This window comes from Myotis daubentonii, chromosome 16, assembly GCF_963259705.1.
Source record: "Myotis daubentonii chromosome 16, mMyoDau2.1, whole genome shotgun sequence".
Classification (NCBI taxonomy): domain Eukaryota; kingdom Metazoa; phylum Chordata; class Mammalia; order Chiroptera; family Vespertilionidae; genus Myotis; species Myotis daubentonii.
In genome coordinates this window covers 32,885,088-32,901,950 of record NC_081855.1, presented here as the reverse complement: position 1 = coordinate 32,901,950, position 16,863 = coordinate 32,885,088, and the positions used below count along the sequence as shown (strand labels likewise).

At 51.1% G+C, this 16,863-nt stretch overlaps 1 protein-coding gene across 1 annotated transcript; it reads left to right on the top strand.

Annotated features, from left to right (window-relative positions):
- The first annotated feature begins 6,600 nt into the window (after positions 1-6,600).
- On the top strand, positions 6,601-16,723 carry MPO (myeloperoxidase). Its single transcript, XM_059669591.1, has 13 exons — positions 6,601-6,748; positions 6,905-6,998; positions 7,282-7,457; positions 7,671-7,794; positions 7,890-8,019; positions 8,097-8,303; positions 9,063-9,381; positions 11,745-11,905; positions 13,062-13,317; positions 13,778-13,948; positions 14,725-14,962; positions 15,674-15,888; positions 16,626-16,723. The coding sequence occupies exons 1-12, from the start codon at positions 6,673-6,675 to the stop codon at positions 15,879-15,881; spliced, it is 2,160 nt and encodes a 719-aa protein (XP_059525574.1). The 5' UTR covers positions 6,601-6,672; the 3' UTR covers positions 15,882-15,888; positions 16,626-16,723.
- Positions 16,724-16,863: the final 140 nt, after the last annotated feature.

The window sequence follows — 16,863 nt, the reverse complement described above, 5'->3', positions numbered from 1 at the left end:
CCCTGCTCCGGGCCTAGAGGTGGCCCAGAGCAGAAGACACCCCAGGGCTACGGACACCCGGGGGTTCCATGTGTGACTGTTTTGCATTCTCCTTCTCCCCTGGGGCCCTGAGGCAAAAGTGAGAATGTCTGCCTTTATTTTTATATTATTTTTTTAATTGATTTTTTACAGAGAGGAAGGGGGAGGGATAGAGAGTTAGAAACATCGGTCAGCTGCCTCCTGCACGCCCCCTACTGGGGACGTGCCCGCAGCCAAGGTACATGCCCTTGACCTGAATCGACCGACCCTGGGATCCTTGAGTCCGCAGGCCGACACTGTGTCCACTGAGCCAAACCGGTCAGGGCTATTTTTATATTATTTTTAAGTAGATTTGTTGGGGGAGATATCTTTCTATATTGTTACATATTGACCTCCCTCATCAGTTTTAAAGGCAGCAAAAAGCCAAACAACAACAACAACAACAAAAAGCCCATCATGTGGATGTGGCACATTTTTGTGAGGGCTCTTTGGCTTGGTTCTCGTCTTTTGGTAGTGGGAAATGAGGCTGAAGTGAACACCCTGGTGCAGATGTCTTTATGCTTTCCTAAGCCTGCCTCTGAAGGATAAATTCCTCCTGGATTTAATACTGCTGAGTCAGAGCAAATATACGTTTTGGACTTTGACTAACATTGCCAAATTGCCATCCCGTGGCATGGGGGCAGTTGCTGCACTTATTTTTTCACCTGCTGACTGGCATTAGCTTTATCAGTCTCTTTGAATTTTAACTAATCTGAATCTTGAATTATTTTTCCTTGAGTTTAGTGGTGTGTGTGTGTATTGTTGTTGGTTTTTTTTTTGTAGAATTTTGTCTCATGAAAGTTTATCCCTCTACCCCCCACCAATAAACACAAGTATAAAGGGAGTTAACAGAATAACTATCAAACATTTGTGTAATCATGTAATTTAACTTGTCTTTCTTTACCTTTATATTACTTCCCTAAACAAATTTTTGAAGCAGTATTTAAAACTAACAAAAGCTTGAATATTTACTCTTTGAAAATTTTTTATTTGTTTTATTTAATAGAGAATGAAACCTTTCTAGAATGGTGGGTGTAAAATGCCCAGTGCTTTTCGTATTTGGGAATCTACCTCCAAAAGAAAATGAAAAGAAGCATACTAAATTTTTTATCTTTAAAATAGTTACCTTGAATGCTTTTATGGGAAAAAATACTTACAGAGTTTACAAGTTCTGTGGAGAAATATAAAGATCAAATTTATATACATTTTTCAAAAAGAAATTATTTAGGAGCAGACCTAACAAGAAGGTGAAGCAATAACATTTCAATAAAGAATATAAAAGTAGACTTAAATAAAATTATACACTTAAGAATGTAGACTCAATGCATTACTCAAAAAAGTAAACTCTACAAGAGCAAGTAATTTGTTGATTGCTATATCCCCAGGACTCAGAACAGTGCAGCACATGGGTGCTCAGTAAATATATGTTGAGTGAATGAATGTACATGGATGGGAAAACTTAATATCATCAAGATGTCAATGTCACCAAGTTTATGTATAAATTGAATACAATATCAATAAAAATCTCAATAGGAGTTTTCATGGAATTAGACATTCAAAAATTCATGAGACAGACTACATGTGTTAGAATGTTGAAGATTCTTTTGAAAAAGAATTTATCTTACCAGAAATCAAAGCATATTAGGAAGTTAGGGTAGGAAGAATTTATCTTACCAGAAATCAAAGCATATTAGGAAGTTGCAACAATGAAGTATTAACATGGGAATGGGTAAATGGACTTATAGATCGGTAGAATAAAATATAATTTATGGTGGGATAAAAAACATATCTCAATTCAGGGGAGAAATGATAGATTATTCAATGAAAGGCATTGGGCCAATTGGTTATTTATTTGGAAAATATTGAAAGTAGCTCCCTACCTTACATTGTGCATATACAAAAATTCCAGATGGTTTAGCAATCTCTATGTGAAAAATCATAGTACTAAGAATATATCAGAAAATATGTTTATGATCTTGTAGAAAGGGAGATCCTCTCAACCAAGTCTGGGGAAAAAAATCCATAAAGGAAAAGATGGGTAAAATTTGACCACATCAAAATTAAAACCCTATAAAAAAAAAAACAGAAATGAAAAGTGACAGGTTGGGATAAAAAAACAAACATTAGTAACACACATAGCTGACAGATTAGTGTTTATCCAGAACATATAATATCTTTTACAAATCAATAAAAAGTGACAATCTAATAGGAAAATAGATAAAACCAAACACAGGAAATTAGCAGAAGAGGTAATATAAATAAAAAGGTGCTCAGTCTCACTATTCATCAAAGAAATAAACATTGATCCAATCATGTGATTCCAATCTTTGCCCAGGAGAATTTCACAAAGTTTGGAGGACAGTTTGGCCACATCTAGCTATTAAAATTTTAAAATGCACAAAATCTGTGGCCCACTTCTCAATCTTCATCCTGGAGAACACTTGAGTGTGTGTACAAAGAGGCCTTTATTTCATTGTTTTTGTTACTGAAAAAAAAAATGGAAAAATGAAAATTTCCATTAATGGAGGAATGCTGGCATAATGGAGGTATAATTCTGTTAAAGTATACTATACAGCAGTTAAAAAGTGAGATTGCTGTCAAGGTGTATTGTTGAGTGAGAGAAGCACATCGCCCAACAGTGTATATAATGTGATAGCATTTATGGAAAAATAAAGGCAGAGGTATATTTCCCACAGATCTACACATAGAAACGAATGTAAAGTAAAAGGTTTGGAAGGACAAATACAAAAGTGACCAGTGTGTATCTCTCAGGAGTGGAGGAAGGGGACTGGAATTGGGGATGGTGCAATACCCCAGTCTAAAGAGAGCTTTAACCTGACTTGTTATATTTTAATTTTACTCAAAGTAGCTCCAAGGATGACATGTATAATTCAAAATTAATTTTTAAAATTTTAAAGAGAGAGGAAACAAGGTCTTCGGGCTGGGTGCAATTGATGTCATTACCCTCCGCCCCTCCCCAGCTTCCATAGCCTCCTGCTCTCCAACCACACACTCGCACAGGAAATCTGGCTGTAATCCCAACTGAATGGTTCCCCAAACAGCATTAAGAAAGAACAAACTGTTTTGCAAACAGTAGCAGAGAAAGCCCGTTATCCCACAGGCAGTTGGACTTCACCTTAGGGGTGGGGTCGGGGGCCATCCTCAAAGGACTATAGGCTTGAGAGGCAGGGTCCCTGCAGTGCCCTCCAGAGGCCACCCCCAGGATGGGGAGTTGGCGTGGGGGGTGGGGTGGGGGAGAACTTATGGGACAAGGCTTGTTTGGAATAGCTCCTGGGGCAATGTATTCTCCTTCGGGTTACTCTGCATGTTGGGAAGCCCTTAGAACCTCAAGTTCACCAGGGCGACAAGGAGGTCCTAGATGAGGGATCTGTAGGGGTGCACTGGGCTGCCATGCAGTGATCCTGGTCGGGCCATTCATTGATTGGAAACATTGTCAAGTCACAGAGCATCTCAAGCCTCTGCACACAAAAGCAGGCCCATGGCCCCGGCCCTGAGCCAAAGGCAGATGGTTTGGTGCTTATACATCTCGAGAATTCTCCCACCACCACCACCACGTGGGTAGAGTGAAGGGGATTTTCGCATCATTCTTTGCAAAGGCTTTCATTTTCCAAACATTCATTGCCTCCCCTGAGAAAACAGGGTGGCCTTTTGAGGCCCATGAATCGCTAAGATGCCTCCTGCCCAGCTCTTGGCCTCTGGGTCTGCCCTATCCCCACCCCAGTGCACCCTCCGCTCTGCTGCCCAAGTGAGGTTTCTAAAATAAAACTGACCATGCACTGTATAGCCTTTATGGCTCCCTGGAGTCTTCAGGGCCAGGACTTCTCAGTAGGTCAGACAGCACTGGGTCCTGGGCCTCTGCTTCATTCTACCCCCTCCCCCGCCCCCCACCGTGTCTCATGGTGTAATGATCTGCATGGAGCCCACCTGCGTCCAGTCCTTTGCTGTGTCAGAATGCTCTTCCTGTGTCCACTTAGCCAACTTTTAAACATTCTTCAAGATAATCTCAAGCACCAACTCCTCGAGAAAGCTTTCCTAGGTCCCCCCAGTTGGTCCAAGTGCTGTTCTCCGATGCTCCTGAAGAACCCTGCACACAGCTCTTGGGGTGCCATTGGGGTGCCTTCCTGCGTCCTCCTGTGAATCCTCCAGGACAAGGCTTGCTCTTTGCTCAGTGGGGTACGCCTAGTGGCCAGCACAGTACCTGCCTGGCATGTGCAAGGGCTCAGTAACTACCTGTTGAATAAATGCCGGAGCTAAAGGTCAGAAACAGTGTGTAGAGGCCATTGGGCAAAGAGTGCTGATGTGGACATCAAGAGACCTGGGTAGATGATTCTGCACGGTGCCACTGTGCTGCCCCTGGCAGTCATTTCTTTCACTGGGCTCCATCTTTCTCATCTGTGCCAAGAGGAGCTTTTATTAAATGTCTCTTCCCTCTTGAGCCTTAACAATTTCCTTGAAAGAGCAAAAGGACACTAACTGTCAGAATTGATGAGGGTGTTGGGCGTGAGCGCTCCCATGCTAATGGGAGGGTGAGGTGCAATCTTCACGAGGCCATGTGACAAATTGTTTTGCAAAAATCCTTAAAAATGTGGATACCCAAATATTACAGCAATTCTACTTCCAGAACTTCTTGCCTAAGGAAATGATTGAAGATGTGACTAGAGGTTTAACTCCATGGATGCTGATCCTAGTACTGCTTATAACAGTGAAAATGGGAAGCAACCCAAGTCCCTAACAAGAGAGGATTACCGAATGAATCATTGTATTTCATACGAAAGTATTACACAGACATAAAAATGGAGTAAATCTGTATTGGTTAACATGAAAGTCCAGGCTACATTGTTAAATCCTGAAAGTAGGTTCATAAAACAATCGTCAAAGTCTGTTCTTACCATTACTTAAACTACAGATGATATCTACACATAGGATACCAAATTATGACATGAGGTTATCAGTGAATGATGAATCTCCTGCTTCTTATTTATGTAAAAAAAATAACAAACCTGGAAAGAAAAAAGATACGCACGCTCTCACTTGATTATAAGTAATTTTGATTTTTTTAAAACTTTGTGCTTGTGTTCTATCATTTTTTGTGAATGGAAATGTATCTCTTATAGGATTAAAAAAGTATTTTCAAAAGTCTATAAAACTGTAGATCCTGATTCACAAAGAGTTGCTTGTCCAGTGGGCTAGAAGGGATCAAGGGGGGAAAAGGGGGACATATGTAGTACTTTCAACAATAAAATTAAAAAAAAAAAGAGTTGCTTGTCCAAGTTCACACCTAGCAAAGCAAGCCTGGGACAATGACTTCTCTCTCATGGGCTCCTGGGCTCCGTTTCCGGTGAGTTTCAGGATCGCTGGAAAGGTGCTCTGGGTGCGTTGCTGTCCCTTATTCCTTGACCAAGAAGATGTGGTCCGGGCATAGAAAACAAGAGTGAGGGCGGCAGGTGGCTGGAGTAGGTGTGGCTCGACCAAACAGGACATGGGAGCCACGGTTGGCACGTGCCCAGGCTGATGAGGTCCCAGGAAGGTGGACAAACGCAGTCACTAGTCACAGGGCACTTTCCTGTCTGAGAATCGTGGCCCCTTGGCCAGCCTTTTTCAGGGGAGAAACTTCCCCCTCTTCTGTTTCAGCACAAGCCCAAAGTTTAACCCCAGTCCTCCTAACTGCATTCGTCTTGTCTCAGAGAGGCCTTGGGCTGCATCACCCAACTGACCACTAACCACAACCTGGTTCCTGATATCTGGGAGCAGATGGTGGGGGCGTTGGAGGCAGCCCCCTACCAAAAGCCAAGAAGAACGGGGAGGAAGAGAGAGATAGAGGAAGTTACCTTGGTCCTGAGCCCGTAGGCCCCGGGGTCCTCTTTCCTGTGAAACCCAACGGTCTCAGCCAGATTTCCTGTCCCTTTAGCCTTTTCCAGGAATTTGCGGCCGCCCACCAGGGTTGGCCTCAGGGGCCAGGTTACGGTTGGGGGTGGGGACAGTACCCTGAGGCTGATGGGATTATCATCACTCCAGGTCTCCCCTTTACCTTTCCTCCTCCTCTGGTGTCTCTCTCGTTCCCATCATTGTTTAGGCTGTTGGTTCCTGACTTTTGTCCTTTTCAAAGGAACCCTGGAGACTAGGCTTAATCAGAAATTGGGGAGGGGAGTTAGTTATCTGTACCTCCTTGTGCCTAGACAAGGGGACAGTTCTGGACCCCCCTTTCCTGCCCTTCTCTCCCATATCAGGGGCCTCTTCCCAGTGGGGGAGGAGAGAGAGTTCAGGCTCTAGGGGCGGGCCTCGCCTGCCCCAACCCTCCCCCAGCTTGGAGGACATAAAAGCCTAGATCCAGCTGAGAGGTGCTGCCAATGCTAGGTAACTTCAGAAGTCAGGCCCTGGGGGGTTGAGTGACTGAAGCTAGCAAAGGGGGGGGGCACTGTGCACCCCTCCCTCAAGGAGGCCTGTGCTCTCTGACCATAGGCAGGGCCTATGGAGGTGGGACTGGGGTATGAAGGTGCAAGTGAGGGGCTGGGAGGAGCGGGATGGTGGGGCTCTCTTCTCCCAAATGCACCGTGAGCTTTGGACGCTTACTGGGCTTGGGGTCTTGTTGTAGAGATGAAGCTGCTCTTGGCCCTCGCTGGGCTCCTGGCCATTCTGGCCCTGTCCGGGCCCTCTGAGGGTGCTGCTCCAGGTAACGGTTCAGAAGGAAGGGAAAGGTGGGGTGCTGGGGGTGGGTCTGACTTCCAGGGATTCCTTCTCCAGTGAAGGCCACGCTGGCTCTGGGGTCTCAAGGGAAGGGGGGGTGCTTTGGGCCCATTCCTGACCTTGCAACCCCTCTCCTGGGCAGCTGTCCTGGGGGAGGTGGAGACCTCCGTGGTTGTGACCTGCATGGAGGAGGCGAAGCGGCTAGTGGACAAGGCCTACAAGGAGCGACGGGAAAGGTGGGTGCCGGGCACTGCCCAGCCCTGGGCAAGGCTGCCAGGCACGGGAGGTGGGGTGGGGCCCTCTGTCTGTCTGTCAGTCCTAGAGTGGGAGAACATCTTCAAAGCCACCCCTCCCATGGCCTTGCCTCTGCCTGGGCCCCCAGGTCCACACCCTGTTTATTAAGGGAAACCTTCCTGTCCGAGTCTGTCACACTGTCCTGTGTGTCCATCTGCCGGGCTGGGGCTCTGCTGAGTGTCTCCGCCCACTTTCTCTGGCCCTAACGCCTCCTTCTCCAAGCAGCATCAAGCAGCGGCTTCGCAGTGGTTTGGTCAGCCCCATGGAACTCCTGTCCTACTTCAAGCAGCCCGTGGCGGCCACCAGGACAGCTGTGAGGGCTGCTGACTATCTGCACGTGGCCCTCAGCCTGCTGGAGGGGAAGCTGCGGCCCTTGTGGTCAAGGCCCTTCAATGTCACTGGTACTGTTGCCCCGACACCCCAACCCCTGCCCCACTAGTGACCCCTCCAAGCGACTCTACCGCCTCCCAGAGATCCCCCCCCCCAACTCCTCTCAGGGACATCGAGTCTCCCCTCCATGTCCTAAGACTGCCCCCCTCCCCCAACCAAGGCTTCTGAGCTTAGGATAGGAAGTGAGGGCTCCGCTCCCACACCCCTGGTTCCCCTGCCCGCAGACGTGCTGACGCCCGCCCAGCTGAATCTGCTGTCCAAGTCCAGCGGCTGCGCCTACCAGGACGTGGGGGTGACGTGCCCCAGTGGGGACAAGTACCGCACCATCACGGGGATGTGCAACAACAGGTGTGCCTGGTGGGCCCGCGGGCGGTTCTGGGCAGCGTCGGGCCCCGGGCCCGCCCAGCGCCACCTAGCGTCCGCGCCCTGTCCCCGCCCTGCAGGCGCCGCCCCACGCTGGGCGCCTCCAACCGCGCCTTTGCGCGCTGGCTGCCGGCGGAGTACGAGGACGGCGTCTCGCTGCCCTACGGCTGGACGCCCGGGGTCAAGCGCGGCGGCTTCCGGGTGCCCCTGGTGAGCACCGGCCGGCAGGGAGGGCGCGGCCGGGCCCAGGCGGCCCTGGGGCAGCCCCTGACGTCCGTGTCCCGCAGGCTCGCGCCGTCTCCAACGCCATCGTGCGCTTCCCCACGGAGCAGCTGACCCCGGACCAAGATCGTTCGCTCCTGTTCATGCAGTGGGGCCAGCTGATTGATCACGACCTCGACTTCACCCCTGAGCCGGCCGTGCGGGTCGCCTTCGTCAGTGGCCACAACTGCGAGATCAGCTGCGTGCAGCAGCCACCCTGCTTTCCGCTCAAGGTGCTCCCTTCTTCCCGCCTGCCCGGAGGGGGAAGTAGACTTCATACCTAGAAGTGGCCACCTCCCTCTGCGCTCAGGTTTCCTTCCCTAGCTTCCTAGTAAGGCAGGCCCCACCCCTCCCCCCTTCGCCGCCCCCCCCCCCCCCCCCCAGCTGAGGCCCTTCCCACGGCCCTTCAAACCTCTGTGCATGGGCACCTGATGCTCAGTCCTCTTTCCTCCCCACAAAGGGGCATCTTCCTGCAGCCGCAGCCACGTTCCACAGAGCCTGGGGTATGGGGCCAGGCTGGCCTGTGTAGGGAGAGTAGGAGAGAAGGAAGGAGAACCTGAGAGGCAGGAAAGGGACCGGGAGGAGAGAGACCAGGACAGGAAAGGGAAAAGCAGAGGAGCGGGAGGGAGGAGCAGACCAGGAGCAGAGAAGTACTGAGAGATAGGACGTGAAGGGGGAAGGTCGGAGGACTGGTGGGTTCACCTCCAAGGAGCCCCACGTTCCCAGTCCAGCATTCTAGTCATCAGCCCTGGAGCTCAGAGGCACTCTGCACGGGGAACCTCAGACAGCGATCCCTTGTGGGCCTCGATAAGCCCCCTGTAGTCTGAGGAAGCCAGAAGTCCTGAGGGACCCTGTTTGGGTCCGCCTCTGGTCCTTGGCCGCAGGCGGCTTCCGAGGTGGGATCCAGGCCTTCGGGAGGGTGGACGGGGGAGAGCCACTCCTGCCCACGGCCCGCCTTGGTGAACTGGCTGGATCTCCCTCTGTGCATGCAGATCCCACCCAATGACCCGCGAATCAAGAACCAAAGGGACTGCATCCCCTTCTTCCGCTCCTGCCCCGCCTGCATGAGCAACAACATCACCATCCTCAACCAGATCAACGCCCTCACCGCCTTCCTGGACGCCAGCATGGTGTACGGCAGCGAGGACGAGCTGGCCAGGAAACTTCGCAACACGACCAACCAGCTGGGGCTGATGAAGGTCAATGACCGCTTCACAGACAACGGCCGGGCCCTGCTGCCCTTCGACAACCTGACCCATGACCCCTGCCTCCTCACCAACCGCTCAGCGCGCATCTGGTGCTTCCTGGCAGGTCAGACCTGGTCAGGGACCTGGGGTGGCACAGGGGTGCCCCTGCCGGAGCCACAGAGGGCCTATTTGTAAGCAGCTTGTACCCTCACCAACTTCATGATATTAATCCAGTTGTCTTGGTGACAAGTGGATGGAGCCAGAAAGGGAAAAAAAAACAAAAACTCAGACCTAAGAAGGAGATTCACGGATGGTCGGAGGAGACTCTGTCCATCCACTTGTCTGTCTCTCTCTCTTTCCCTCTGGACTCTGGCAGAGAGCACAGTTGAGTCCCCAGGGACAGGGAACTAAGGGACAGAGAACAATGTGAGGTCCTCACCCTCTTGAACCACATGGTCAGTTAGGTAGCCACTAGCCACATGTGGCTAATTGCATTTAAATGTAAGTTAATTTAAATTCATGTACAGTCAATATTCAGTTTCTCCACTGCACTAGCCACATTTCACGTGCTTCACGGCCTCATAGGCTAGTGGCTCCCATGGGCAGCACAGCTGTAGAACATGGCCATCCATTCAGAAAGTTCTGTTGCACATATAGAACTGCTCCATATCACCTCCTGCCCATCTTGAGTCCCTGTAACACAGTGGTTCTCCACCTTGGCTGCACATTAGAATCACCTGGGAATCTTTTTAAAATCCTGATTTCTGGGCCTCGCCCTCCGGAAATTCTGTTTTTTTGTTATGGGGTGGGGCCACAACATTAGTAACGAAGAAACAGAATTTCCGGAGGGTGAGGCCCAGAAATCAGGATTTTAAAAAGATTCCCAGGTGATTCTAATGTGCAGCCAAGGTTGAGAACCACTGGGTTAGACCGTTGTATAATTTACTCCAATGTTTTTTTGTTTGCTTGTTTTTAGTAACAACATACTTAGGTAAGAGATGCATTCTTTATTTTTACATTTAATTTTATCTATTTGTGGTTTTTTTAAAAAACGATTTTTTAATTTATTTTGAAAGAGAGAGGAAAGGAGAGGGAGAGAGAGAAACACTGATCAATTGCTTTCTGCACTCCACCACCGGGGGTCAAGCCTGCAACCTGGGCATGTGGAAATCGAACTGGTGACCTTTGCGTGCAGGACGACACGCAACCAACTGAGCTACACCGATCAGGGCTACTCCACCGGTTTTTAATGTAGATCCAATAGTGGGCCTCGGCCCTTCCCTGTGACCCCCCAGCCTCTCCTCCTGGTGGCTTCTAATGCCTGAGCCCTGGGGAGGAGTGCAGTGTGGACTTTTTTGGCTAGTGAGGGAAGAGCTGCACTCCTCAGGCAGTCTGGGCTGCCTCCAGCCTGGTGTTGGCAAGTTGCCTCTCCCAGACCTAGATCATCATGATCACTGGCAGCTCATGGGATGGAAAAGCTGCTCTCATGGAATTTCCTTCCCACCAGCCTTTAGAGCTGCTGAGGACTAAACCCAATGCCCCGCTGAAACGGACCTTGAGCCCTTCCAGAGAACGCTTGGGGGAGGACTGGAGGGATCAGGGGTCTAACTCAGTTCTTTTGAACAGTCTCAGGTATGGACTTTACATCCTGGGCTTCAGCCCCCTTCCCTGAACAGGCTGCACGATTAGCATGTAGTCAGGGTAGGGATGGCCGCTCTGATCAGAGTTACTCAGAAGGTAGTGGCTTTCTAGAGTCCCGTGTTGAGAAGGATTCTGAGGTTGCATCTGATTTTAGCAAGTTAGAATGCTGTGATCATTGGCTGTTCCTGACATGGGCATGGAAGTAGGGAGTGCCAACAGGCATGCTACTTTTTGGCTTTCCCTAAATCAAGAGAATAAGTCAACCAGGCAGTGTTCATGGCTCTCCTACTTTGTACCAAGCACTATGTTAAACCCCACATGTCAACATGCGTGTGCTGGGTGAGAGGGTCAGATACAAAAAGGCAAAAGACAGCAAGCCTTGTTCTCAAGGAGCTCCCAGTCTCAGGCACGGGAAGGTAGCAAGACCTATGTCAGATCTGACCCCTATTGAATGAACGTCTCTGACCAGCAGTGCCCCTACCAGTGGTTCTCAACCTTCCTAATGCCGCGACCCTTTAATACAGTTCCTCATGTTGTGGTGACACCCAACCATAAAATTATTTTCATTGCTACCTCATAACTGTAATTTTGCTACTGCTATGAATCATAGTGTAAATATCTAGTATGCTATATGTGTTTTCCGATGGTTGCGACCCACAGGTTGAGAACCGCTGCCTAGACCAAGGAAGAAGCTATTGTAGTGGACCAGGGAAACGAGCAGGGGGGTGTAATCTGAACATGGTGTGCAAAGATGGGTGGACTGGGTAGGAGGCATTTCAGAAAGGGGGTTTCAATGGAGCAAGTCCTTTCTGGGATGGAGGACTTAGGAGTGCCTTCCATCCTAAGGGGACACCCGCTCCAGTGAGATGCCCGAGCTCACCTCCATGCACACGCTCTTTCTGCGGGAGCACAACCGGCTGGCCACAGAGCTCAAGCGCCTGAATCCCCGCTGGGGTGGAGAGAGGCTCTACCAGGAGGCCCGGAAGATTGTGGGAGCCATGATCCAGGTGGGCAATCCAGAGCATTGATGATGCCAGGGGTCAGACCGAGTTGGGGCCCACACGTGCCTCTGGCACATGCTCTCTGACCTTGGGCAATTTAACCTCAAGAGCCTCAGTTTCTTCATCCATGATACTGCAGAGTAAAGGACATATAGGAAAACACCTGGCCGATACTAAATGCCTGACAAGTGATGCCTGTCTTCCATCTTCTCTTTCCCAGCCTTGCTCCCCTGTCTGTTCTTCTGTCCATTGAAAATGGAATTGGGAGGGTTAAATTGCTGGGTCTAAAGTAGCAGTTCAATAAATGTCTCTCCTTTCCTTCATCTCATTGTCACCCTTGGCTCTTTTACCCACTCACCTATTCTTTTTGGCTTTATCATAGCTCACTCCATCTCCTTAACCTTGTTTATTCCCGGGCAGTGTTCCTGGTTCTCTCTTCCAACCTTTGATGCTCCAGCACCCCCATCCCCCATCCTCTCCTGGAGACACACACACACACACACACACACACACACACACACACACCTTTTTAAAAACTCTGGTAGGGGAGAAAGTTGCAGGAACAGAGGGTGAATTTTTGAGTTGCACCAAGAATGTAAGTGAGATTCATTTAAGCCTCAGAGGAAATTCCAGAGTCTAGAATCTAGAGTGAGATTGTTCTGTATCTCTTCCTCACTGGGGAAAGTCACCTAGGGTGGCTTTTTGCCTCCCTTCCTTCCACAGTCATATATTGAACCCTACTGGGAGCCAGGTACTTGCTGGGCACTGAGTAATTCCAAGAGAAATGAGATATAATCATTGCCTGCAAGAAGTATTTAAGTTAGTAAGAGAAATGAGACATTGATAACTCCAAGTCAAGGGAGTTATCAATGGCTAACAAAGCCCCTTTGTTATTTAATCCTAGTCAGAGGGCAGCATAATTACCTTTAATTTACATTTGAGGAACTGAGGCTCAGAGAGGTTAATAACTTGCCCAAGGTCACACAGCAGGCAAAAGCTCTGCTTATGCCCTAGGTTGCCATTCTGTTAGACTTAGATCCAGTGCTGTGGGAGGTAGCTCCCTGGCCACAGAGGGATGGGAGAGATCCCCCAAACCAGGAGCAGGTGGCAACTCTACAGGGAGGGCTGAGTAGAGAGGCCACTCTGAGTGACTTTTCTTTAGATCATCACTTACCGGGACTACCTGCCCCTGGTGCTGGGTCCAGAGGCCATGAGGAAGTACCTGCCCAGGTACCGCTCCTACAATGACTCGGTGGACCCTCGGATCTCGAACGTCTTCACCAACGCCTTCCGCTTTGGCCACACCCTCATCCAACCTTTCATGTTCCGCCTGGACAGCCAGTACAGGCCCACGGGGCCCAACCCCCGTGTTCCACTCAGCCAGGTCTTTTTTGCCTCCTGGAGGGTTGTGCTGGAAGGTGAGCGGGACCGAGGCCAGGAGAGAGGGTCGGGTAGGGGTGGGTTTGGCCACAGGGAGCTGGGACAGGAGAAATCCTCTTTCCTTCCACTTCTGGGGCTCTGATCTGACTTTCCAGCCTCAGTTTACCTGACTTGCTTCTACATCTAACAGTAAAGAACGGGGTGGGGATGGCGCACAGGGAGCTGGCTCCTCACTGTGTGTTGTGACTCTGAGACCCAGGAGGCCCGGGGTGTTGGGAGCACCCTGACCTTGCCAGTCTGAACGACATAATCCCCTGAGACCTTGATGTCCCACGGAGAGCCTTCCCACTGGGACCACCTTGGCACCAGGAGCGGCATATGCCCAGCCCTCTTCTGCAACCCGCCTGGCCCTACCTTGGACTTACCCCTGATGCCTACCTGAGCTCTGACACGGAGCCAGACACCCCTTCCCCCCAACCTTGCTCCTCTTGCCCCCAGGTGGCATCGACCCCATCCTCCGGGGCCTCATGGCCACCCCTGCCAAGCTGAATCGCCAGAACCAGATTGTGGTGGATGAGATCCGGGAGCGGCTGTTTGAGCAGGTCATGAGGATCGGGCTGGACCTGCCGGCTCTAAACATGCAGCGCAGCCGGGACCACGGCCTCCCAGGTGAGGGGGCGCAGGACCCCCCTCCCCGATCCCCACTCCAGTCTCCCCAGCTACCCAAGACTTCCTCCAGCCCTAGCACCTTGCTCTTAGGAATCGGTCTGAGGTCAGGCACTTACCTCTCCCTGGGCCCACCTTGTCCATTTTCAGTAATTCCTGGCCTCCTCTGCGTTGCTGTAACCCTTAAACTTGGAGCATCATCATAATAACAACAAGCCTCCTCACCTCCATAGTCTGAAAATCCGTCTCCATTATCGTTTCATTTTGCCTCATTTTACATGAGCTCTGAGGGGAAGAGTGTCATCACTCACATTTTACTGGTGAGGAAAGAGGCTTGCAGAGATTCAAGACCTGCCTAGGTTCTCCAGCCAAGTCAGGAGCAGGGCTGGAACCCAAATCGGTCTGACCTCCAAGCCTGTGCCTGTGTAATGGCCCAGCCATTGTGGCTGAGCCTTCTAGACACCCCTCACCCCTCACAGGTCTGAGGTCTCCAGAGGGGGACAATGAGATGTCCCTACATTTGGACCTGACAGGAGTTGTGGCAATTTAGGATTTGCTTTAGGGTGGGAGGGCAAAGGAAAGACAGAGAGGGTCCTGGAGCAACTCAGCTGTCCCCTTGGCCTGAGCTAAGGGTTCAGGGTTCCCAGGGGTCTGTAGCCCAGGAGAAGCCCTTCGGTGACCTCCCCTCCCTTCTCTGACTCTGTATATCGCCTTGGTGTATCGGGAAGGAGGGTTCTCTGAGAGGCACCCACAGCCACCTCTCCCCTCCCCCGACACAGGGTACAATGCTTGGAGGCGCTTCTGTGGGCTGCCTCAGCCCCAAACAGTGGGCGAGCTGGCCACCGTGCTGAAGAACATGGACCTGGCGAGGAAGCTGATGGCGCAGTACGGCACACCCAACAACATTGACATCTGGATGGGCGGCGTGGCCGAGCCCCTGAATGGAAAGGGCCGCGTGGGCCCGCTCCTCGCCTGCCTCATCGGGACCCAGTTCAGGCAGCTCCGTGATGGCGATCGGTGAGGAGGCAGGTGGGGTGGTTGGGGCACGCAGAGTGGCCCTGGTCCTGTCCCAAATCTCTCGGGTCCCCAACTTTTTCCAGTGAAATGAAGGGCTGGAAGGAATCTAGGACTTCCCAGTGTTTTTCAGGGAACCTTAAGGGGATCCTGCATGTGCTCTGAACCTGTTGGGGGTGCAGCAAGGAGGGACCTGGACCCCTGGCTGGGAAGGAGGGAAGACTGAGAAAATGCCACCCTTTACTTCTGTGTGTCGGGTGCCACCGTGGTGCTGTCAGTCACCATTGAACAGTCATATGCTTCTAGTGTCATTTCATCGTGATTCTGACATGTCGTACCTAGTTCTCACCTAGCCTGTGGTGTGCCTTTGGGGAGATTAGAAAAAGGTGTCCCTCTCTAGGTGGAAAGATTATAAACACCCCCACGATCCTCTCCATCCCCGTGGGTGCAGCTCAGGCCAGGGGCCAGTGTGGGCCCAGCTCCCTGTCCAGCGTTCGTGGTGCCCGCAGGTTGCTGGGGGAGGGCCTCTGGGTAGCTGGGCTTTACCCTGTGCATTGAGTGCGGCTGCGCTTGTTTGGAAACCCCTGGTTGCCTGAGGGCCCGGAGCTTTCCTGTGCTGTAGAGCAGTGTCTGCTGTGGTTCTCTTGCATCCAGGGGGTGGCTCAAGCCAGGTGATGCCCTCTCAGGTGCCATGACCGTGGTGTTCCCACGCAGGTTTTGGTGGCAGAACAGGGGCGTATTCAGCACGCGGCAGCAGCAGGCCCTGGCCAGTGTCACCTTGCCTCGCATCATCTGCGACAACACAGGCATCACCACCGTGTCCAAGAACAACATATTCATGTCCAACAAGTTCCCTCGGGACTTTGTCAGCTGCAGTCGAGTCCCCAAGTTGGACCTGGCTTCCTGGAGGGAGAGGGACTAGAGGCTGGGTAAGGGGGCGCAGCCAGGAGGTGAAGGCTGGACACACCTGGGCTGGCAATTGCAACCACAGCCCTTTCTTCCCTAGGCCAGCCCATCCCTGTTCTGGGTGCCGGCCGAGAAAACGAATGACTAGACATTCAATCACATGTGTGTGCGCGCATGTGCAATCTATATAAATTGTATTGTGTGTGTGTGTTATACGTGAACATGGGTAGTGTGTTGTGTGCTATGTATGTGTGTCCTTTGTGTGAGTGTGTGTTTGCTGTTTCTGTGAGTACCAAGTGTATGGAAGTCAGCAGAGTGGATTGGTGAGGAGCACAGCGAGCTCAGGAGCCGGGCTGCTGGGGTTCAAATCCCTGCTCTGCAGCTTACCTGCTGTGCGACCTTGAGCACAGTACTCCATCTTGCTAAGCTTGAGTTTCCTTCTTGGGAACAGCTACTATACAGGGGTCACGGTTCCTTACAGGGCTCATCTGCATCCTCTAGTTCTTTGATCATTGAGCACTTGATATCTGCCAGGCACTGTGGTAGGCATGGGAACCACAGAGAAAGGCAGACAGGTTCTTCCCTGTGGAGCTTACACCTCAGCAGTGTCCTGGTTCGCAAAGGCGACCCAGGAACCCCTGGAGGAACGGCCATTAGCACCTGGGCTGTATGCGGTGGTTGAGTTACGGGCGGAGGTGAGCCAGGCTCAGTCCATGGCTCCCTTTTTGCTTCCTTACCCTGTTCTCTTGCTTATTCACAGGAGCTGCCTGGAGAGGAACTGGGGCACGTTGGCTCTTTTGTACCGTTTGTTTGTACCTGACATTTATGATAATAAAGTAGCACTGATGGGGATCTTTACTCTGTGTCTGCAGTCGGGCTAGTCTCACTATAGGGCTTGCGCTGGGCTCTGAACTTGAACCAGTGTGGCCTGTGCCTCAGGGCCCGGTGTTTTCTGCACTGGGGTGAGGGTATCCAGCAGTCTGTCTTCCTTTAGCGGA